The sequence below is a fragment of the Stigmatopora argus genome, chromosome 18 (genome assembly GCF_051989625.1).
Source record: "Stigmatopora argus isolate UIUO_Sarg chromosome 18, RoL_Sarg_1.0, whole genome shotgun sequence".
NCBI classification, from domain to species: Eukaryota; Metazoa; Chordata; class Actinopteri; order Syngnathiformes; family Syngnathidae; genus Stigmatopora; species Stigmatopora argus.
In genome coordinates this window covers 8,057,717-8,082,556 of record NC_135404.1, presented here as the reverse complement: position 1 = coordinate 8,082,556, position 24,840 = coordinate 8,057,717, and the positions used below count along the sequence as shown (strand labels likewise).

General features: G+C 43.1%; 1 protein-coding gene across 25 annotated transcripts in view; it reads left to right on the top strand.

The window, feature by feature from the left end:
- The window catches only part of tcf7l2 (transcription factor 7 like 2), an 80,061-nt gene extending 56,748 nt beyond the window's left edge, over positions 1-23,313 (top strand). For 4 of the 25 annotated variants that reach the window (XM_077625158.1, XM_077625156.1, XM_077625172.1 and 1 more), the window contains 10 exons: positions 6,159-6,291; positions 7,758-7,860; positions 9,239-9,325; positions 13,733-13,873; positions 13,954-14,116; positions 14,190-14,298; positions 15,352-15,414; positions 16,093-16,143; positions 18,092-18,164; positions 21,735-23,313. In XM_077625158.1, the coding sequence (XP_077481284.1) occupies positions 6,159-6,291; positions 7,758-7,860; positions 9,239-9,325; positions 13,733-13,873; positions 13,954-14,116; positions 14,190-14,298; positions 15,352-15,414; positions 16,093-16,143; positions 18,092-18,164; positions 21,735-22,137 (1,326 nt within the window). In that variant the 3' untranslated portion in view covers positions 22,138-23,313. Of the gene's footprint in view, positions 1-1,654; positions 1,775-6,158; positions 6,292-7,757; positions 7,861-9,238; positions 9,326-13,732; positions 13,874-13,953; positions 14,117-14,189; positions 14,299-15,351; positions 15,415-16,092; positions 16,144-18,091; positions 18,165-18,657; positions 18,731-19,195; positions 19,258-21,734 lie in introns of those variants that run through there. The other 21 variants (XM_077625163.1, XM_077625173.1, XM_077625168.1 and 18 more) reach the window with 17 other exon arrangements.
- Positions 23,314-24,840: the final 1,527 nt, after the last annotated feature.

The following is a 24,840-nucleotide window of genomic DNA, read 5'->3' as shown; positions in this document are numbered from 1 at the left end:
ACAAAAAATATAGTGTTCTTTTTCTATCATTTAATTCTCTTTTCGATCGCTACTTTTTCATTCAATTCTTGCAACACTTTCATCGTAATGGAAACTATTTACTCCCCCCACCCTCTGTTTTTTTTTTCTCCTGTTGTTGTTGTTGTTGTTGTTGCCATTGTTGGCGAGCTGTCCATCACTTTTAGTTTACTCAAGAAAGTGCACTTGGGACAAAGGGGAGGCGGCGGGAGCGTGGCGGGCCCGGCTGAATGGACGGGGAGGGCGGGCAATTAGCCGCCGCCTCGTCGTGGGGCTCTTTTACTTGTCAAGCCGGGGAGCCCCCCGCGCACCTCCCCAAAGCTGCCATCCCGCGCTATTGTGCGTGACATTCCCTGGGCTTTGTTTTGTCTTTTTTTTCCCGGGCCTGACTGCAACGCGGCCTGCACCGTGCTTTAAGAAATTTACGTCCGAATTAACATATTTTGAAAAGTTTTTAAAGATTCATACGCTCACGGAAATTAGGATTTGACGAACGCCACCATAATATAGGTAGATCAAATTTTAGAAATACCCTGTTTTCTCTTTGAAATTAAATAATTGATGTGTTAGAATTTTGTGCATGTTTATACACTTTAATCAGTGTGTATTTCTTTAAAGATACAGTGCACATATTTAAATAATATATGCTATCAATTTTTTATTTGGTGGCTTCGTCTTGTTAGGGAGTTAGCTGTTAGGTCATGAAAGTAGATTTTGTGAATAAATGCTGCATAAAATTACCAGGCAAAGAAGAAAAAAAGTTTGAAGTTTATTTTATATTTACTGTAGGTTGAGGAAAAAGCTGGAATGTTATTGTACAGAAATTGAAATGGAATATAGATTTGCTTCTATGCAGATCATTTTTCTTTCATTAAATTCTTACAAAATAAGACCCACATTATATATTTTTTGAATAGTTGCAATTGCTAATTCCCCTTGTCATTTGGCACTATTAATTGAGAAAGTTTTGACTGGTGATTGTTGAAGAAAGCGGTTGGAAATTTGGTAGTATACTAAAATGAACAAATCTTTTAGAGGTTGACTGTTCAACAAAATCTACTTTGTTAATAAATTTATTTCATGTGTTTTTTCCTATTGCAGGGCCATGACTGCCCTCTTTTTGTGGACTATGTTGCAAATTTAAAAAAATTTCCCCCCTTAGTCTGTCTTTTACCCATGTGTGGCAGCGCTTTTTATGTTGCCGCTTGGTCTATGGGCATGCTGGGGGCGCAGCATAGCCCCCCTCACACACACAGGCAGGCACTTAAACAGGGATTTTGTTTTTTTGTCAGTATTGCCGCCTGAGGTCCTTTCCCCCACCGTCACCGGTATCAAAACTTTTGCGGAGAGCGCCTTTTGCTAGGTGGGATGAGATACCGCTAGGCCTCGGAGCCTCTTGGAGAGCTGCTCAAATGACTAACACCCTTGGGGAACAATGGTCAGCCACGGGCGAGTGTAAAGAGAGAGTGCACAATGAACACAAGTTCACCCACACACATGCACCATTCACTCGGCGCGGGAAGGCAGGGAGAAAAGATGCGGCTTAACGGCGTGGCGGAAGGGACCTTCTGTGTGGTGTGCTAGAAGGGGGAGAGCAAGGGTGGGAGAAGTGTCGCTGGAGGGCTCTTGGAGAGGGGCGGGGGGGTCGGCGATGTATCCGCGGGATGGATCTCCGACCAGGTCGGAGGAGATGAGGGTCTTGGGCGCGGGATTCCTCCAGAGGGTAGGCGGATGGCACCTGAATTTGAGCAACTGGGTGAGTAGGCCGCTCCCCTTTTTTTGACATTGAGTGGATACCTGGTTGATGTAAACATGCCAAGTGTTATATGTTTAGAAAGCTATCATAATCCATTTCACAAGTGGATTTTTTTTTCTCCCAGTCAAAAGCAGTTTTGTTTACACTACAGAGCCGTATTTAATCAATCTCATGTCTTATCTAAGAGAGGAAAAAAAATTCAATAAGCTTGACAGCTTAACATATTCTTTTGTCGGCGTCCAATTCAAACTCTTGATTACCAGCCTTTCAAGTGAAATTCTGCAGGGCTGATTGCATTTCAAAAGGCAGAATTTGCTGGCGCTCTTGACACAATATCGCCCGTTTAACTCAGGTACGAGAGCTCAAGAGGCTGTTTATGTTGAAAAGAGTAGCAAAGAGGATGGTTGGTGGTGACGGGGTTTGGGGGGGGGGGGCAGCTTCAACGCATCTGCGTGCGCGAGAGTCAATTTGTCAACACTTCCACCAAATAGCACTTCATATTTAAGCTACTTGCGCGTAGCTTTATTTATGTGTGACACATTAGAACGTGTCCCCTCTGTCATTCCATTTGATGTGCCGACTATCAAAGACGCAGCAAGCCGGGAAATGAGGGCTGACGAGCGACCTGAGCGGCAGCGCGAGGACGGGGGAGCAAAGGCTCCGGCCCACATAATATTTTTGTTCCGCACTCTGATCAAGCAAGTTGGCGTGTCACGACTGCAAAGTGAATAATTAAGTTTAATAAAACATCTCAGGGGACAAAGCCCCCCCCTTTTTGGGGGGAGGGGGCCCCCAGAGATGCATCCTATCTCGGCAAGAGATCAACACTTCCGGATCAATCTCGCGCTGACCAAGAAATATGATTGGTGAGGGTTAAAACGCCAAAAATGCCAGAGATTCAGCCTCTGATAAGCCTTTAATTCCTCTCAATATTTCCTATTCCATTGCTGTTAATCTTTGAAATATTCCTTTTAGATTGTCTCCTTGAATATGAGGATTTGGATTGAAGCCCCATACTCTACCCAAAGGCAAAATAAAACATTTCCAAAGGCTGACATATATGAGATTGGACTAATTGGAATGATTAAGCTCCTGACATATTGTCAAGTACTTTTATTTTTCTGCATGGTGTCAACTCCACGGGCTACTTTTTTTGTTTGTTTTCCGCCTGCCTGCAATGGAATTCGTAGGCCCCAAAGGACCCCAATCCATCAAGCCACTGTCATCCCTCAACCTCGTCCCTGCCCTGGCCTCACTTGCGGCTCATTAGTGTCCTGCGAGCTGTTGTGACAAGTCATCATATCATGACACAAAACAGAAGAAAGGCAGTGGCGCTCGAGCGTAGGACGGGCCCTCCGGGGGCCCGTGAGGTCGGCACCTTCACATTTAGGGCCCCCGCGAGGTGCCGCCAGGCGGAAACGCAGGGCCAACAGCTTTTTCCTGTCCGGCTCTCACCTCCCCGCCCCGCTGCCTTTGTTTCGTTGTGTCGTGCTGTCACTTTCTCAGCCCTTGGGCTACCTCCCGTGCCCTGCTCCCACCCCCACTCCTTTCTCTCACTGGAGGTCTGACTTGAAGCATCACATTGATTTGACCACTTCCCCTGGGCTCTTTTTACCGTTAGTGACTGCTCTTTCCAAAAGTAGATTAGTTGCAGTCCATCCGTTACTTCGAGTTACATTACGGATGTGATGATTCTCTGTAGGCTAATGTCTGCTACCTGAATAGTAGGGTGCCATAACATATAGACTCTGGTAGAATTAGTGAATAAAAACCTCTGCCACGATTGGCAGTCAGAGTAAAGCATCAAATAATAAAAAGATACACTGTCAGTAACAGTAGCTGTTTCAGAGGTGGCAAATCCCACGCCTATACTCAAGTATGTTGCCTTACTCAGCAAGCAGGCGCCCTCCGTGTCACGGACAATGAAGGAAGTCTGTATTCATTGACGACAAATTGTTTTTTTAGGGTCTTGTGAATGCGAGGTGTCTTTTGGAGGCATGAAAAGATCGGACGTCTTTATTGTCTGATGCTATTTTTTTTTTTGCTCTAGTGACGAAGCATGAGAGTCAGCGGGGGTGTCGGGGCAGGAAATGCTCTTTCTTCTTCCCCTGGCCCTTGTGGAGAAGCCTCCCACGTCGCCCGCTTTTGTCTCTCGGTGCTTTGTTGTATCTATGTTGCGCGATAGAGGCGCCCTAGCCTCTCTGTTAGTCGAGTGTGAGGATTCGGAGCTGGTACCGAGGCCTGCTACTGCAGGGGACGCTGCCTCTTGTGGTGTGTTTGCAACTGTAGCGGATATTGCGTATAACGATCCTTTATTCATAGTAGAGGACTGTTTGCTTTTTTAAGGTCATAATGTGTTAAATTCTTGACACATTTGTCTTCCATCAATCCCATTTTTATACTCCACTCTCGGAAAGCCGTAATGCTAAAAATGGGGTTTTACGATTTGAATCCAATCGCATCTCTTTTCCCTCTTTGAGGTCTGTCCTGGGCATTTTAAACTCTGTCCTCTCAATGGCTGAGGCCTGCGGACAAAGAGTTCCTTTAAATGGCCAGTAAAGCTTTTCAGAGCATAGATGAAGAATCGACAACATTCTTTCACATCATTACCCCAGGGAGGAGGTTAGGAGGTGAGGTGAGAGGAGGAGGAGGAAGGCGGAGGGGACGCGGGAATGAGAGGAAGAGCGACAGAACTCGTCAGCTGCATGCAGCAGCTGTCATCATCTTGTTTTTTTTTCCTCCCCATCATTCGTCTATTCTGGATGTGAAGATCAGATCACGAGTGCCTTGGTTTGTGTTTCTTTCTAACGAATCCCATTCCACCTCACCATGCTCCCCTCCCAACTAGACACACAAGCAGATACACATCAGGCCCCCCCACCCCAATCCAAGTGAACCCTCCCTCTTCTGGTTCGCCCCACTCCTCCACAGCCTTTTCAGCTCAGGGCTGTGAATAGGTCCCAAGAGTCCCGCTTGCCTCCCTGGAGTTCTGCGGGGGTTCATTAATCTTTCATTGGGACCATGGCAATAGGGAGTGCCCCCCACAACCACCCACCTCCCAAGCCACCTTCCACACCACCACTTCTATTGAGAAAGGCCTTGAGAAAGTTGGCTTTAAAACCACCTACATACTCAATTCCTAGTATTACCTGAATTGTAAACCCCAGGCCTCCACTTCAGATTGTATACCATTCTAGCGCCAATCGTCAATGAGAGATGTGCCAAAATCGCATGCATAGATTTAAGTCAGTATTTGGAGTTTGCATACCTGTCAACCTCGGCCAATTGCTCCCTTCTTAGTGATTGCAATTCCCCTTATTAACAATAACAAACCGTACAAATGCAATGTCGCATATAGTATTTACTCACATAGGGTGCACTTAAAGCTTTTGTATGCACCAGTGACCGAGGTGTTCCGGATTACAGACGAAATGGGTAAAACCAGATCGGTTTTACAAAAAAAACGTACTTTTTAAGATTTTTTTTCCCGTACAAAAGTTGTTATACGGCGTACACAATTTGAAATGATCCAAAAACGTATAAATTGACAGGTAAGAGGTTGTACGATGGCCTACACAAGACAAGGCATACCAGTAGAAATCCCCCTATTGCCTCACCATTGGCAAGCAACCATCCCCCCACCCCTCACCCTCTTGAACATATCATCCATGTTATGATAAGCCTGATTAGTGCTGGTTCTTTGTCTGCCAAGGGCAGAATAAGGATGTGTTGGTAAAGAGGCGAAAGCCACCAGGCTAATCTAGAGCACCACTCTAATCTGGTTATCTGGTGGCCGGGGGTACAGTCCCAGGCCCGGAACATCGGGGGCCCCATGGCAGCTCCGCTGTAATCTTTAGGTAATTGAAAAAAAAGGAGGAGGTTGGGCTGCGCCACTTAGGCGCACAAAGAGAAGATTACATAGCCAAGTCATTTGGCAAAAATGTAGAAATGGATTTTCAGCTCCTAACCCTTTTAGTAGGATAGAGTCCTACTACCCCTCGAGAATCAGACCCAAGGGGGGGAGCGACGAAGACTGGGTAACAGTGGTGTGTTGACCGTAGCCAATAATGACTCCGGATTTACATGTACCGCCTTTATTTTCAGGCCTTTGCACAAGATCGATTACTTGCGTTGGCGCTGCGGTTAAAAGTGCTTCATCACATATCAGACCCCAAATGAGAAGTGGCAACCCCCCAAGGCCTCATAGACTCTGAATTCCAGGGTGACACCGCAGAAGTGTTTTTAATTACAAACCACACTGTTTTCACTGAGGCCCAGCGGTTTGGCGCCCCTCATAAACCCAGAATTTGATACGCTCCTATTATCCGTTTCCACTGAATATTAACTTGGGACTCTTTGCTCTCTTGTCATTTTTCTTCAACAGTCGAATAAGGTTCCAGTGGTCCAGCACCCTCACCACGTGCACCCTCTCACACCACTGATCACCTACAGCAATGAGCACTTCACACCAGGGAACCCACCACCGCACCTACAGACAGAGGTGGACCCCAAAACAGGCAAGTGTCAATCAAACTCAAGTTTTAGCAAATACAAAATGCATTTGCCTTCCCTTAGAAAACTCGAAACAAAAACAGTTTCAGAAATCTGAGTCATTTGAATTCTGCGTCCGAATCCGTGATTATGGATGATGTACTGTGGAACTGCCATTTTTTCCCCATTACGCATTTTCAGCCCATCATTGCAGCTTGACCCGTTTATCTCATTTTGTTTAGAGTCAACCTGTCTGCTCATGTCGACCCATTTGGTTCTATTATCCAGCCTTTCATTGGTCTCCAGTCAGTCATTTAGATAATGATGTCACCTTATTACGACAGCCCTTACAAGGGGGGAAATAATGCACCAGCTGCTGTTTAATGCAGTGCGTAATGGGGCGGCCTAATCAAGACTCGGTGTTTAATTAATTAATGAGGCACATTAGGTCCACTGAGCTGTTATGTGACTTTTAGCACGATGGTGTTCCAAAATGTTGCCTTTGCTTGACTCTTATTTGTGAGGCTATTTTAGCTATGATGGCAAGAAACCTGTTAAAAATATCTTGTTTTTTTCTTGGGTTTTTGGAACAAAAGTCTGTACTGGACTGGATTTTTTTCAAGATAACATTTTTTTTAGAACAGACCAATGGAGACTTTCCTTAATGTACCCAGAATCTAAAATGTGTTTTGTGACAACAGTATTTCCCCACAAAAGGTTTGTTTCAAATGAATTTTGAGGAAAATGGAGCGTACAAAGAGTAGTTGACTTTATCTAAAGCTAATACTAACTGCTCTTTACCTCTTTATTGTTATGCATCCCTCCCTATACAGTCTGAAGCGCCGCAGTTACTTCTATACGAGCCGTACAATGTGATTGATGTAGCTAAATCAAAGGAACCTGCTCCCCGAAGACAACTGTAGATTTTACACCGTCACAGCGATTGTAGTAGTCACCAATTAGCCTAAATGGCTTCACTAACCATGTTTAACAGCTGCATATTTCCGATAGCTTTTGTCGTGCATTATAGAATGATGTCGGTGACAGCGAATGAGGAGGCAACCTTCCTCTGATCACAGAGAACGGCGTAATGATATTGTTGAGTTTTGTTAACTTCTAAACCTCCGTCATTTTAGATCATTAATCTCACGAATTTGCCTGACAAACATGACAAGAATTGTCGTTTTTTTTCTTTTTTTTTTCTTCCTGATTTCACTCTTCCTCTTCATCACCCCTCTCCCCTCTTTGCCTCCTCCAAACACATTGTGCCACTGTCACCTGCCGAGGTCTTTGATCAAGAAACGTGATATTTTTATTTTATTTTGGGAGACTTTTTTTGCCGCATCGTACACGCTTGCAACAAGGCTTCCTCCTTCTTCTCGCCTTCTTCCTCTTCCTGTGATGTTTCAGACACTCGGAATTCTGACTAAAGATTTGATTCTTCATCTTGTCCACCTCCTCTCGGCGCTCATGTCATCTTCTTTTTCCACAGGAATTCCAAGGCCTCCGCATCCTCCAGATATTTCCCCTTATTACCCGTTGTCACCTGGCACTGTCGGCCAGATCCCCCATCCCTTGGGATGGTTAGTACCACAGTAAGCAAATCCCTTTTTTTAACTTTTACTCTTTGTACTTTCTGCTTTCATGGTTGTGAGAAAAGTTAGATAAAGTCCCAAAAACTAATCTTAACGTGCTGCCTAGCAAACCTCCCAATTCATATAGATTTTGACGTCTTTTTTACACCAATGGCAACCAAAGAGTTATGGTTCGTTTATGCACAATTAAATACATGGGTGACAAATACAGACCAGTTAACCATACATTGATTGGAATTGATTATAGTTGCCAGAAAATGTCCGCAAACCTCTTTTAAATTAAAAATGTATACTGAATGACTCAACTGAATGAAATTGCCCCTTCTAATGGGAAAGTAGTAATTGGTAGTTTGAAAAGTGGCAACAAATATGCAAGCATTGTTGCACTTTTGGGTTTCCTGGTGCAATTTTTTTAATTCTGATCCGATTTTATTCAGGATATTTTTTGAAGATACCAGGCTGAGCCGATACCCTTATTTTGAGACTAGTAAAAATAATTTCAAGTAAATTAAATAAAAATTCTTAATTCTGGGGGTGTCCTCTTCTCCCATACCAGAAGTTGGGTCACCGTATATTGCGTTCCCGGCAATTGACGGCATCGGACGTCTCCAGTTAAAGGAGAGCTGGCAGAAAATGAATAAATTTTAGTTCGCTACTAGCTTCTCTATCTTTACAAGAATTAATACCCAAACTTTCTAGCAAGCGGAATTCCCACAAGAGTTCATTCGTGCTATTTTCCTTTTTAAAACCCAACTCACACTACTGTGCATGTCTCTGTAGGGTCAAATTAGAGTAAATGAACGGCGATTGCCTGGCTTTTACCCGCAATCCCGTACGGGAACTCTCCCTGGGTAACTCTTGTCAACACTTGTTAATATGACAAAAGGCTACAAATTAAGCTCTGTTAATTTAATGTTTTCTCGCCACCGTCTAAATAGTGAGAAAGGGCCCCCGAGCGCCGCCACGCCGCCCTTTGATTTGCCGCACTTTATTTTCGGTATAAATTTACATTCATTATTGTTTGTCTTTTGGATGTGTAGACCTCAATTAGCGTGATGGCTCCATTAAAGGGAGCCGCACTTCGTCTTTAATTATCACAACAAAACACCTAGTTCCAGCTTGGGGAAGGGACCGGGGGGCGGCGCACCGAGCGAAGGGTTATGAAATTTAATTAGCCGCCGCTATCAAGATTTACGGCGTTCAAAATTGTCGGGAGTTTATTCCCACCCCGCCTTTGATCCGGCGCTCCGCAATCCCCTAGATTTTTGTCCCCGATCAAATGAGAATGAAAGAGGGAGGCCCCGACTTGAGGGGGCTCGCTACCTTTCTCCTCGTCTGTCAACCTTGTTTCTTCACCTTTTCTTCTTTTGCTTCCCAGGCAAGGTCAACCTGTTTATCCAATCACAACAGGGGGTTTTAGACACCCCTACCCAACTGCGCTCACTGTCAACGCATCCATGTCAAGGTGAGCCGAGCCTTTGGCACTCAATATGCATGCACGTACACAAACTCCTCTCAGCTCATTTTTTTGGCAAGTTCGCCCTTAAGGACTCTTCTTGCCTCCCCATTTTCAAAAGGCCAAATCTCTAGCAAGGGTGCTCAAATATTAATTATATTTCTCGTCTAGCCCCGAACCCCCACCCCCTTAATGAGGCCCCCGAAGAACATTTAGCCCCCGCTGCATGTCAGGCTGGTCCTAAATCAGCCGGGCTGCATAATTGCCAGCCATAAACTAAATACTGCACGCTTTGGGAGAAAAGTTACCAGGAACAGTCTCATTCTAAGAGATACTATGCAAATAATATAATGTATGTGTATTTGTAGCCATTTTATGTATACATGCAAGTGTGTGCCCTTGTGTTGTGCGAATGATTGTATAATTACCTTGAGAAACTTGAGATTGTTGGGGAAAAAAATTCATATATTAAAATTAATGGCATGTAGTTTTCACATTTCATTTTTGGTACTGTTACTGTCCACACTTATCCTTGTCGCGGTGTGCTGGATCCTATCCCGGCTGACCTTGGGTAAAAGGGGGACAAAACCCTGAAACTGTCCCTGAGTCAGTCGTAGGGCACTGACAAAGACAGACAACCATCCTCGCTCACAATCACAGTCCCACTGATTGGGAATCGATCCCACGCTACCCGCACCCAAGTCACTCACACAAATGAACCACCACACCCTCAGTGACCCTTACTCAATATATTTTTATTTCTAATGCTACTAAAACAGGTTCGTTTTTTAAGCGGAATGAGCATGTTTGTGGTCCTATATTGAAATCGTAATGCATAATTACACAATTATGTATTATTATATTATTATATAAGCAACCAACACATTTAACTCATTCGTTGACATTGACATTGCTAGGTGTCTAATCGATTTTGATTCCCAATCTAAATGGGTCGAACATCTATCAGGTTCAATGGCAGACAGTTGGGTAAAACGGATACCTCTGTTAATTTCCACAATGCGTACCAATGGAAGTCTATGGCATCAAATGCGTTAACTGACATTCTTATCACAACATTGTCAAGCATTTTTCAACAGCCTTTTTCCAGCCCCTCTCGGCCCAGGACTTCAGGGGCTCTGTTTAGCACCGGGGGAACCCTCCGAGCTTAAGTTTAATTGCAGCCCGGTTGAAAAAGCAGCTCCTGTGGGCGTTGTATTTAGACCTCTGTGACATTGATGGATCGTGTCCATGGAAGGAGGGGAGGCAGTGTAGAAAAAGGGATTCGGGGAGAGTGAAAACTGACTTTTCAATCTGGCACAGCTGTTCCCAAGTCGTTAAACTGTCCTCAATAACGCGTCCACCTCGTTGAAGCAGATCTTTATGGAAAAGGCCTCCCCAGATTGTGCCTCTGGAGCAGAGGTCCAGACATCTGGCAGCGACGTCCGCGTCCCAACCGGGACTTTAAGTGGCTGATAATTCGCTCTCAACATTGTCATCATCCTATTTGCGGCAAGGCTAATTGAATCTGCCGGCTGAGGGGTGTGTGTGGGGAACTAATGCCCTGTGATGAGACCCCTAATTTAATTACCCAATAGAAGAGAGGGGGGCGTGCTTGAGAGTTCTCTAGAGGTTTTAACATATCATCCCTTCCCACCCCCTTTAGCACGCCAAATCAAAAAAACATATTTAATTATTTATTTTAAATGTGTACTGCGACCAAACTGCTGCTCGCTGTGTCCAACTACCAGCAGTAACTTTTGCTTTGGAAATTAGCTAATTCTACACTACTTCTATTTGTACCTGGAAAGCAAAATGTAGAATTTCTAAGAATTTTTGTCCCTTTGGTTTCTTCTGCTAAACAGAGAAGCCCTTCTCCGATTGGACGACAGTAGTCTAGTAATTGACCGGAGTGATTTGCGGATCCCGTGAAAATTGCACCAAATCGTTTGGGGGTTCTGTAAGAAAATATATCATACCTGTCGACTTATAAGCTTTTCCCGTATTTTATACGTTTTTTGATCATTTCAAATTATGTACGCCGTATAACAGGGAAAAATGTTTTTTTAAACGTCATCCTCTTATTGCTACAGTTGTCATGCTTTGAGCATGATATGCGTATGCGCGTCAGTCACTAACGCCCTTTTCACTATATAAATATAGCGCGTCAGCAAGCAATGTACACAGACAGTTAAGCTGTCAGCGTCATACAGCGACATCTATAGAATCTTGAATTTAGTGCATACAAAAGGCGCACCGACTGATAGGGCACCCCGTCCACTTTGGGTAAAATTTTAGACTTTTAAGTGCGCCCTATGTGAGTAAATATGTGCCACGTTGCATTTGTACATTTATTATCACTTAATAAGGGGAATTGCAATCATTAATAAGAGGAGCGATTGGCTGAGGTTGACAGGTATGATATATGTGGTGCTTCGAACCGTTGTTTTCAGTTTGTGTGAGAGGGTTAATTGCCAAGTGTGCTAGGTTAGTCCGTCTAGGTAGGCTTTATCACTCGTGGCGCATTGGGCCAGAGATGTAAGGATAGAAAGGGATGTCTTCCTCTGAATCATCGCCCTCTTTATGCCTGACCCTGAATTATTGTACAGGAAATGGATCTGGTACCTGCTAGCACCTTGCACCTCTACTAGGCACTGTTAAAAAATACATTGTGGATTGGGGTAAAAAGATTTTGGATAATGATGAAGGTCTCGGCACCTGTATGTGTGTGTGCGAGACAAGGTAGGCCGCCCTTTGATACACCCCCAGCGCCCCGCCTTCCTCCAAATCCCGTCGTTCCTGCTCCCTCTCGGCCAGATCATTACACACTAAACAGGCGCTAGGGTTGCGTTTCACATCGGCAATTAAACGGCCGCTCCGACGGTCCCACCCCCACCACGACATACCTTTCCGATTGAGACATAGCGGCCCGAGGTCGGGGTTGGGGGGCCTCCTCTACGTTCCTTTCTCTGTGTTGATTAAATTGGTCCGAGGCGACGCTTTCCTGGCGACGGCGATGACGATGCCCCTTGCTCTTCAAAGGGACGGTCGTCATGTTTAAACCATAACCTGGAGCCCGCGGGGGTGGGCGGCAGGAAACGCGGAGGTGGCGAGGGGACAGGAAAAAGAAGAAGAAGAGAAAATAGATTTGGAACAGAGGAAATTTTAACAAGTGCACAGAGAGGCGCGCTAGGCAAAGGGGAGGGAGGAAACGGCGGCGGCAGCCCCTAATGATGGGCGACGCGTAGCCGCCGCCCGCCCATACGAGCTCCCCATCTGCACATGACATGGCACAAACACCAATGTGTCAGGGATGAAGGCAGGGAAAGGGAAGAGTTTGAAGGGTGTGTGTGTTTGGGGGGGAGGAGGGTGGGGGCGCCCTCGCTCTCCCCTGAGATGGCCTCCAACAGAAACTAGTTGTTCCTGGCGAGTTTATCCTCATCATTATATTCTGGCTTCGAGCCATGCAGCCAGACACGGCGAGATAATGAGCTTTACAAAAAAAAAAAAAAAAAACGGCAGAAAGAGGGGAAAATATTCCTTTTTACTCCTCCTTCATCCCTCTCTTTTGGATGTTTGGTCACATGGTGGCCCCGCGCTGTCAACAATGCAGATGGGTTGACGTGCACGTACTCAAGCACATTCCTGCGGGAATGGGGCGGGCGCAATGACGAAGGCGGAGGGGGTGCATGTGAGGAAAGATAGCTGACTACAATTTATTGACTTAAATACGTTGAAGCAGTCCAAAATAGGGAGGTGAATTTACCGCTATCTGAGACCTAATTGCTCTGTCTTCATTCTAGTTACAGCACTATGTTACTTAGAAAACGAGTTAACGGACAACAGTTTTAGGTCATTTGATTTTCTACTAGCATGATATTTTTGTGTGCGGTCGATTGGTCGCCAGTCTTTTGGTCGCCCCGACCGCGACAACGGGCGACCAAAAGACCGGCAACAAAACAAGGTAAAACAACACGGTCTACGCATCAATAAAAGCCAACAATGGCCATGAGCAGTTTCACTGAGCCGACGTGTGAGTGTAGAAGAGTGTATGTACATGCGTTGTCCCTTTAAGAAGCTACGTCAGTCAGGGTCTTAACAAGTTCTCCAACAAAAAACAATAAAAGTCCGGGAAATTTGGAGCTTTTATTTAGCCTAATAATTAATAGGGCATTAAGTATGACTAAATAGTAATTGGCAGTTTGTATTTAGGGAATTTGAGCAACGATTTAAATGGTAATTATCACTTACCTTCCGGGCTACCAATCAACCGTGTACCGATATTTTACCCCAACAATTCAAGTTTCTCAATGTTGAATGACTCTTGCCTGCTTTCAAAGATTTGATATTTATTTTGCATTGAATTGTCTTGTTTTCATCCCTCCATTTCACCCGCGTCCATTCTGACGATTTACACAGTCTTCTGTCCTCTAGGTTCCCCCCACACATGGTCCCCCCACACCACGGTTTGCACACCACCGGCATCCCTCACCCGGCCATCGTCACACCCAACGTCAAGCAGGAATCCTCCCACAGCGATATTAGCTCCCTCAACAGTTCGTAAGTAGTCACGCGACCATTTGTTGCTAGCCAGGAATGCTTTTCGCCCTTCTCAACCTGTCCCATCATCGCCTTTGCAGGAAACAGTTGGATGCTAAAAAAGAGGAGGAGAAAAAGAAGCAAGTCCACATAAAGAAACCGCTGAACGCCTTCATGCTCTACATGAAGGAGATGCGAGCAAAGGTGGTGGCCGAGTGCACGCTGAAGGAGAGCGCCGCCATCAACCAAATTTTGGGCCGGAGGGTAAGATACTTGAATTTTGTTATGCCACCGCAGTTTGCTAACCCCGATGACCGCCCCCTTTTGCCTCTTCCAGTGGCACGCGTTATCAAGGGAGGAGCAGGCCAAGTATTACGAGCTGGCCAGGAAAGAACGACAGCTCCACATGCAGCTCTATCCCGGATGGTCAGCCCGAGACAACTATGTAAGTTTTTAAGTTTACAAGTCGTAACAAACTCGTCTTCCCGTCCCCCTCCTTAAACTCAAGAATCTCTCCTGGCTAGCTCGCCAGGATTCTCTGATCGGGGTACGCCGTTGTCAATTTTTGTGACAAGTCGACGTTACAAATTCATCTCTTTGCTGTCAGAGCAGACGTTTTATTTCTTTGGCCTGAATACACGTAAACAACAGCTGGATAGCTGATATGTAGTGGGTGTCTGACAATGCAAGACTGACGTTACCGACCAAATAATGTCAGAAACATCAATTAAAAAGATAAATATGCTCTAAATTTTATTCACTGGTCTTATAAACTGATACTCACCAGGCCATGCTCTGCTTTTTAAAGTCATAGAAACCGCGGTCAAGTATAGAAAAAGGTTTGGAATGCAGAAACAGTTGAAAATCGAGACTGCATCTGACATGGAAATGAATTGTTTAATAATGCAAAATTAATGAAGAAACAATTGAATATTCTTTTTTTTCCTGCAGACAAAATTTTAAGAGTCCAATTTTTAAAGAATGCTTAAAAAATGCTTAAAAAATGCTTTAAAATGCTTAAAAATGCTTAAAAATGCTTAAAAAATGCTTAAAAAATAGCGTTCAAGTCTTAACAATGAAAAGGCAACTTTTGGTTTGTTTTATTCCAAATTTTTATTATTGATGTATTATTGTTTACTTTGGTGTTGAAGCCGCCCCAAGTTGTCTGGTTGTTTTTAGCGTGGACTCTCACATATAGTTGGTCATTACAGTCCAGTTTTTGGGAGCCCATCAAGACAAATTGAGCAAAATAAGCGAGACGAGTGCGGCGCTACAAGAAAACAATTCTCATCAGACTCGTACCAACCGCGGGGCATAAAAGAAAAAGGCAGGGGGTAAAAAAAAAATACAGAAAGAAGCCATGAATAAATAAATAAATAAACACAAAGACGAGTTTTTAGTCTCCCGGTTTCATGTTTTGGGGCGTCCTGCAATATAATAACTAAGGTTCCTGTCTGTGTCTGTCTCCCTTTTCTTCCCCCCTCTTTCTATTTTTTTGGCGGCTAACCAACAGGGGAAAAGGAAGAAGAGAAAAAGGGAAAAGCAGCAAGCGGAGAGCAACGGTAAGCGAGCGGCAATTATCTCCCATATTAGAGCGGCCCCGTCATGTGTCAGCCACATGTGACGCCCCGCCAGATAAAAGTCAAGCTAGTTTTGTTGTGCCTGTGTGTGTGTGTGTGTGTTTGTGCTTCTCTTTTTTTTTTGGATCATAGTCATGCAATGCAATATTTAAATACTAGTATTGGCTGTATAGTAACACCCCCCCTCAACCACCCTCCCTTTTCTGTAGCCTTCCCTTGCTAATAACAACTGAATATGCATGAACCCCCTTAAGACCCCCTTTCTGTCCCCCCCCCCCAACCCCCTTTTTTGCCTGTTAGCATTGTGGTGTATGTGTATTTGAGAACACTGTGAGATGAAATTAACTGTTTTCATAATGCCTGCAGCCTGCAAATAGACAAACGTAGTGTGTCTGTGTCTGTGTGTGTGTGTGCAACTGTGTGAGTTTCTACACTAACTTGGCTGCCCCCTCGCTCGGTATCACAATCGCTACAAAATTAAGGAGGTTTCCTCATCCTGTGATTGCTTCCTCTTTCATAATTCATATATTTTCCATGATCATGTTTGCTTTCATTGTTTATTACCGCTGGTTTTTTTTGGGCGTTTGTTTATTTGTTTGTTTTTTGGTGACGGTGATCTCCTCTTGAAGGCCTCTCTATCTGTTCTTGTTTTCGTTGCAGAACACAGAGAATATTTTCCAAACCCTTGCCTTTCACTCCCTCCGATTACAGGTGCTAATGTCATTTTTTGACTTTTAAATATACTAACTTGTATTCCTTCTTTTTAATTGATTCTTAATCTATCCATGAATGTGATTCATTTGTTTAAAAAAATATTCTCTTTTCCTTTTTTCTGCTGCCTTTTTTTATTTTTTATTTTTTTAAATCTATACCTGAAGAAAAAAAATGTTCATTATATAGTGGTGTCATTGATGCTTAAGTATGCAATAGTGTAACTTATTGTGTGAAGGGTTTGATGCCAGGGTAAACCTCCTTAATGGATAAAAATGCTCCTCCTTGTGCCTCACCTGTAGGCTAGCATGCCCACTTTAGTTTATTTTAGCCAACCTTTCCACACTAATTGAAACCACATGGCATGGGCCGGTATCAGATTCTGAACATTAAATAAAAATATTAGTATTTCAAATGTGGCTACGAATTGCATTAGAGTTGATTAAACCAAAATTTGAAAAATAGGCAATACTTTTACTTATTTCTAAATAGAAAATTGCAAAACGGTGAATATGTGAATGCCCAACTTTAATAGATGCATACTTGCGCAACTAAATAATTAATCGACCATTATTTTGATGATAAATTGTTTAGATGTTCAAATTGTCCGAATGCTTTAAAATTTACTGTCAATATTTTCAAAGGAAGTTCTTTGTATTTATTTGGAATAATAAGCATTTGCTTACAAAAACGAATGTTCAACTCAATTGACCATTTTGTCACATTTTCCATAACAAAACAAGTAACTCAATCTTCACCAATTCATGTTGGTGAATTTTCTGTGCTCTCAATCTGAAATAACGTCCCGTATGATAATAGAAAGTATCCTAACTAAAATGTTACGTCCCTCTTTACCGATGAACTGGGTAACCAGCCCATGCCTACATGCTATTCCCCTCCACTTTATTAATTCCACTGATGAGGGCTAACAATAGCCGGCCTGTTTGGCCATTTTGATGAATCCATCCTGCATTTTCTAAACTTGATTGGATTAATTTCCTGATTTTTGATCTTGTGCATGGAATGTGGTTGGCCTACTACTTACTAATAATGCTTGAACACAATCCCATTAAGGCTGGATTTACACTGCAGGTCTAAGTAACCCATACCCGATTACAACCACAAAATGCGTGTGAATAACCTGCTAGCGACCACAAGAAAAGGAAACGTCAAAGTTATTCTACTCGAAGATAATCACTTTATTTTTAGTTCCATCATAAGACCCTATTTTATTGTCAATTCTTTCACAGTAGTGTCAATTTGAAATGTGTTCATATTTCATTCTAACAATCATATTGGAGGGTCAATTCTACCATAGATATATTTTTATTTTTTTCCATGATACGTTTTGGGATAAATTTATGATAAATGGCTGATTCTAATTGCCTTTAATTTTGCCGTGGTAATTATTGGGTCTAATCTTGTACATTTACAACGATAAATATAAAAGGACTTTAGTAGTTTAGGTTCACCTTGTAGGCTGTTTGAGTTTATATTCATAAACGATCGTGTATTTTGGAATATTTCGACCTCATTCCAATGAGGACTTCAATATCAATATATTGAAGTATATTTAGCGCGGTTATGTTTTTATTGAATTATCTTTTTATCTAGCCGTTTTCCATCAAGCAGTTATCAATGATTTTTATTGAACATTACGTTTGCATAGGTTAAATCTCCCATCAGATTTCACACCGTTATGGTTTTTATTTTCTATTCCCCCTAAGGTATAAACCAAACAGTGTAAATCCAGCCCCAAGGCCCTATTGAGAATAGCTGTGATCCTCCATAGACTCACTGTAACTGTTTCTCTTTATTCTCTCCTACTTTTGCTTTGTTTTTGTTTGTTTTTTACTATTATTTTGGTGCTACTTTTTCCCCCCTTTCCTCCTTTTTTTCTTCTGCTGGCTTCCCCCACAACCCTTTTTCTCGGCCGTCGCGGCATCAGACCTGAGCGCTCCTAAGAAGTGTCGAGCGCGCTTTGGGCTCGATCAACAGAATAACTGGTGTGGCCCATGCAGGTGTGTATGGGATGTGCTTGTAACCGAGTCCAGGGTGGCCGGGTGCAGGCTGGGGGGGTGGGAGGGGGGTTGACGCCACGCTGGGACTTCCTCCTTCCTTCGCTCGCTCCATTTGATTTCTTTATTTTTTTTTCCCATTTTTATTTCGTCTTTTCTTTTTCCTTCCTTGTTTGTCTCGCCTATCTATGTCAGCTTCCTCCAGCCACGCCCTGCCGGTCTGTCTTCTATATCCAAGGGTGTATGAGTGGTGTTTGTGTGCGTGTGATCAAATTTGGGAGGTCGAGTGGGGAATATTATTGACTGGCAGGTGGAGGCTTGGGGAGGTCAAAATTGGAGGAAGTCCCAGTTTTTACCAGCCTAAACCTCAACCCAGGCTCAATGTGTTTTTTTTTGTCTGTGCAATGACGTGTCCATATTTTGTTTTGTTTTCTTTTTCCTACGTCTCCTGTGTGTGTTTTTTTTGTTTGTGTCCTTACCTCTTTGGCTATAACAGATGCAAATACCCCAAAGAAGTGTCGTGCCTTGTTCGGGCTTGACCAGCTGAGTTTATGGTGCAAACCGTGCAGGTACATAACTTGCCTGATTGGGAGGAAGGTGTCCGCCATGAGCTTTTTTTTCCCTATTACATTGATGATTTCCTCTTTTCCTCTAAAATAAGTTTCCATCCATGCTCAACAGATGGCAAACTGCTTTTTCTTCCTCCCGGATTTTCCTCCAACAACAAAAAACTCTCTATTGGACTCAGTTAAAGCCTTTTGGTGGAAAATGGATTTCTGTAATGTTCTTTTTTTCTTTTGAATTCGTTTTTTTTCATGTCGGAAATCCATTTTCTCTCCGCTCCCCCGATCCACCTGATTAACTGTCATGTATGTCCTAATTGGCGCTTCCCTTTTATGGAATAACAATGTGATGCTCGCCAATTTTAATTTTAGCCCTGCTTCCTCTTGAGGGGCCCGCTCAGTGACACTCTTTTCTGTGCTCCTCCTCTTCTTCCTTCCCTCTCTTCCTCCTCTTTAATAACCCTGACTTAGTCCCTACCTGTTGTCTTTCTGTTCTGACACAAGCAGTCTTTGAATTGGGAATGCTTTCATGGTAGGTATTTGTTTCTGCTAAGTACCCCCCCACCCCCTCCTTTATTCCATTTGTGTTGTGATGGCCGAGTCCTACGTCAACGCTCCCCTTTCCGACATTACAAACGCATCGTACTCAACAAAAAGAAAGGAAAATCAATAGCGGCGCATACGATGAATCGATGCGCGGGTTAAAAAATGGATATGAGCTCATTTGTTGCTCCTTGACGGACAGTTAGCGGGAGCGGGGCTCGTACTTAGCGGCAAAACGATACCCCGGCGCGCCCGCTCGATAATCCTGCCGACGTCCCGCCTCCCGGAACTGCATGCGAACCCCCACCCACCCACCGAGCATGTATGTGCTTTGTTGGTGTTGCCTCATCCCCGGTAATGTGCTCTCTCTGGTTTTTTTTATCGCCCTGAAAAATTGGACACTTAAAAGATTTTCTCTTTTTTGTGTGTTAGTCTAGTATATTTCATGGTAGCCTTCAGGCTGGTTCACCATCAGGGTCAAGGTAAAAAACATGAGCGGGGGCAGATTTCGCCCCCCTTAACCATATCCAGCCTGAGGTGATCACCTTACGACTCGAGAGGGGTCCCGAACCCGGCAGGAATGCAAACATGAGGTCGTGACCTTTCCTGCACACAGTTGTGTCTGTGGGGCAGGTGCTAGCCAGTGTACTTTTTTTTCCTTATAAATTCTGTACCGATTGCTCAAACTGGAACCCCTCAGGAAGAGGTCGAGTGGCGGGGGGTGTGCGGGGAGGTGTAGGAGTACAGTGTTGATCCCCTATTGTAGCTTCTGTCTCGAAGAACAGCCCTTTTCACATAGAAATTGCTTGACTTAAAATGTCAAGTGACTTGGATAATACTTTTATGTGCAGCCAACATTTAGCTTCTGTTTTCCCCAGTGGGTGTGAAAAGTATGGTGGGCCACACACAGATGCAAAATCTACAAGTTACAATTGTAGATCTACTTTGGCAGATATCGCTCTATCACTATTTCTTATTGGGGCTTTTGTCGGATTGGATTGGATAACTTAATTCATCCCGTATTCGGGAAATTTCGTTGTCACAGTAGCAAGAGGGTGAGGATGCAGAAATAGGAAAGGCATTTTAGTCATAAATAGATAGATAGGTAATAAGTAAAGAAGTACCATATTTTCTCGCATGTACACTGTATTGGTCGCTGAAAAAAATGATGACTGAATCAAGGGTATGGTTTACATGCGCCAAATTAGACTTGACATGCACGGAACTGCAAGGTGACAGACGAAACACCATAACTCGAGACAATGCGGCCGATAGGGTCTTTTATTTCAAAACTGAGAAAAGATAAGCAGATAAAATGCTAAGCAAAATTTATTTTCACATCTATGAATGAAATTCAAGAAAAAAACTTGTCTTGCATAAAATTTGAAAAAAAAGGATGACAAACTAGGCTGTTATGGACACACTTCCTGATTGTACTGCTCATGTGACTTCCTTTTTAAATTTGTCTACGTGCAGGCAACACCTTTTCGGAATGTGCGATCCAGCAGACGATCCTTTTGATTCATACAGAATCTCAGAAATACCATGTGCGATGATTTTTCTTAAGATTTTCCCTTCAAAGTAACACATTTCTACCATGAATATGGAGGTGAAAATTGTGAATCAGGGGATGTCTTATACGAGGGAAATTGTAAAATTCAACGATTTTAAGGCAATTTTAAGGGTGCGGCTTATATGCGAGAAAATGCGGTATTTATCGGTACATATCATGTTATGATGTTAACTGCTACTGTAATCATTCAGTAGAAATCGTGGCATGTTAGCCGTTAGCTATCTGCTGGATGATAACAATGCCAGCTAATGTAATTCAGTGATCAGTACAAAAAAAATTTGCGTATAGAGCCTCAGACTGCCAAATTGTATTTGAGCAATAAGGAAGGCTAAACTGAAGCAGGAATTTTCTGCAGTTGAGGTCTTAACATGGCATCCCATCTTGGTAACTAGATGCCATTTTAAAAGACTTTTTGATTCCCAGATTTGGGGGAATAACTTGACCTTCCATGCAAGTTGACCTGGAGGAAATCTTGCTTCTAAGGACAAAAAGATTTAGCTTTAAACAACATTTGAGGGTAGATTGTCAGGGAAAATGGAGTCCAAATCGTTCCCAAGGGTCCTCAGTGAGTTAGAACTGTCCTGTTCCTTCCCAAAAAAAGATAGCACTTTTCAAAAAGATCCAAGGTGCCTTTTTAAAAACGCACGCTTAGTCAAAATAAGAAAAAAATCCCAATCCAGAGAGCGAGCATTACTCAACCTTTCTGTATCCGCCTCTCATCACCGCCACACTCAGTTCCTGCCTGCTTGGCGTCCTGTTTCCTCTTCTGGGCTGGGCGGGGTCATTTCTCAATCATGCATGGCAAAACGATCCATCGAGGTGCATTCACGTGATCCAGGATCAAATCTCAAGTCTGAAAGCTTGTCTTGTCTCGCCCTGCCCTTCCCGATCCAGGAGGAAAAAAAAGTGCATTCGCTACATCCAAGGTGAAGGCAGCTGTGCCAGTCCTCCCTCATCGGACGGAAGCTACCCAGACTCCCCCCCGTCCTCGCCCTCCTCCGTGGTCCCGTCCCCCTCGCCAAAAGAGTCCAAACATCAGACTGAACAAATGCAACCTCTCTCACTGACTATGAAACCCGCCCACCAGCCGCTCCTCCCGCACCCACACCTCCTGGCCGGGCCACCGGAAAGCGTCACGGCGGCGGGCAGGAAAACGCTGGCCCCGGAATCTGGCGAAGTCCCACCCTCGCGGCTACCGGGCCCCTCGGTGGCGTCCCCCATGGCCCGGCCCTCGCCGCTGCTGCGTCATTCCCACTCGCTACAGCCCCTGTCGCTTGTGACCAAGTCTATAGAGTAGAAGTCGGACCCTCACCATTTTTTTAACTAGCTGTGGCTAGCTATTTTACTTTTACAAGTTCATTGGTCAATATTTGACCCGCCAAGGAACCATTGAATTATCCTCAATAATTAGCACCAGGAGCTGTGATAAGGCTCGATAAAACGTTTTTTTTTATTTATTTTTGGAAATCCTTTTTTTGTGCTCTGTAAAAGTTGAATGGGGATAACAGGAAGAAGTTTTCAACTTGCAGCCAAAGTACCTCTTGAGTCCATTCTAGAACAGAAGAAGCCAGGTAATGTTAATCAGCCAAATTGGATTGCAGGAAACTGGACTTGAACAGCTAAGAATCTTCTTGGTCATCCTCAAAAGCTCAACAGAGTCAACTAAGCAAGTAGCTGTAATGATTTGAAGGATGCAGTTAAATGTTTTGAAATTGAAGTTATTAAGGAAATTCACTCAAATGTTTTTAAATCAAATTCAGACCTTTGAAAGAACTGTTGACTGAAGCAACTGTTTTGACCTTGTATTTAATCCAAAGCCTTTTTCAGTTCTTACTGACTGACAAGCCATTTGGATTGATGTGAAAATGAAGAGTCAAGTTTTCCCAAAATGGCTTTTTCAGTCAAATTTTAACAAACAAGAAGATTCCAGTTGCCCTCATTGAACAGTTCCAGTTTTTCTTTGACCCAAATCCAGATCATGTGACCTCCTTCATCAAGTTGAATGAAAGCAATCATGGTTTTTCCACAACCTTTTTTTACCTTTGAGCCAATGTTTCTTGGTCTTCAACAACCAAGGACTTAATCAGTTCCCTTATTTTGACTTTCTCACTTTTCGTGTCAATGTTTTCAGCAACTCAAAGAGTCCAGTGACCTCGCTTAAATTTTTGCCGATGACCATGACTGGAATGACTGAGAATCCACAGACATATCAGTTTTGTTTTGTTTTGTTTTTCCCTTCTGATTTTTTAAATCTTATTTCGATCAACAGCAGACACAACAAGCTAAAGGCTTGCGTTGGTTCTCCTTCTTTATTTGTATTAAATACGAGCTCGCGAACCAATCACACCCCTTTCAAGCACGCACGAGGGCGAGAGGCTAGCGGCGACGGCGCACCGAGGAACAACTTTTAATTGTGATGTTACTTGTTCTTGTTTAAATGTACAGAATAAAACAAAACGGGGGGGGGGGGGGGGGGGGGAGGTCGGGTCGGGAATCTCATGTTAATTATGCATTCTTCCACTGCTTTTTCTTTGTTTACCTTTATGGGGTTGGGTTCGGGGTGGGCGGGTGTTTAAAGGGGTCGTCGAATTGAAAATGTCACCACGCTAGGACCAGTAGTATTTATTGCTTTAGAGATTTTTTGCTCGTCGTATCTTGTATGTGTCTCTTTTTTGACCTTTCATTTCCTTTTTCTTAAAAAAAAAATGTTGTACAAATATTTTTTCTTAAGGTAAGCGACTTATATATATATATGAACGATCCATTTTTACAAGGAGGTTTTAAAAAGGCATATTTTTTTCCACCCTCATCCTTTTTCGGAGTAAACCCAGATTGCGCTCTGGCGTAACCGCGTCCATCCCGCCGAGAATTTTGAGAAACGCGTCAATAAGCCATTATCTGTAAGAACCCTTCGCCATTGCCATCTCTCAGACTGTTGATCCACCGTGTACAGATTTTTCCGTGCCAAATTTTCTGGATAATCTCACCCAGCCCTCCCAGACCACGCTGTAAGGATCCTCTTTTTTTTTTTTTTTTAATTCCACGCCATCCTTTTGCTGTGACGTTACATAGATTGCTATGTATGTAGTATAAATGTTGCTATAACAAATGTGTTTGGTAGCAAATTGTCAAATATTACAAATTTAAAGCTAATAATAAAAAAAAACGGAAAAAAATGACGGGCATCATACTGTATAAAAGCCACACGGGCCAAATTCTGTATATTAGGAGGTTCATAAAAAAAACTATTAAATACAAAAAAATACACAAACTGCCACTTTGAAGTACACTACTACATATAGGTAGATAGGAAAAAAAATAGGCATGTCGATGTTGCAAGAGGCTGTAAAATATTAACGAGAAAAGAAAAAAAAAGCTACAAGAGAAATCATCCACTCGGTGCCATTGTAGTTGACATGACGCGACTGTAATCTGTCGATTTCTTCTCTGGTTTATTAAGATGCTAATGATAAATAGTTTGAATGTTTCCTTAACGGCTGTGGTGTTCCTGTTCTCTTTTATGCTCTTTTCTTTTTCTTTTCTTTCTTTGTCCGTTTGTTTCTTTCTTCGCGCTTCTTTTGAATGGTTCCCGAAACCATGTTTTTTGTATTGAATCAATGTTAATGCTGTACAGTCTCCGTAGCATGCAGTTCTGTATTAATAAAAGCAACTTAGTATGTGCACGTCTGCGTCTTCCTTTTGCTTCGGGGTGACCGTGACGTCTCCTGGAAAATCTTTTGGTGCTTTTCTATGTGTGTGTGTGTGTTTTTAATAAACAATTGCTAAATGATGGCAGTTTTAATGAGACTCAAATCAACCAAAAATGCAGTTTTAGTTTGGTGTTTTTTTTCTCTGTTGTAGAAAAGCGCCACATCAAGAGATTTTTTTCCTCCTTTTTAGGAAACTCTGGAAGGAATAGTCATTTATAAAGACATTGTGAGCATTTGTAAGCATTTTTTTGTCTTTTTAATACAGTGAAAACATTGAGTTTTAGGAAAGT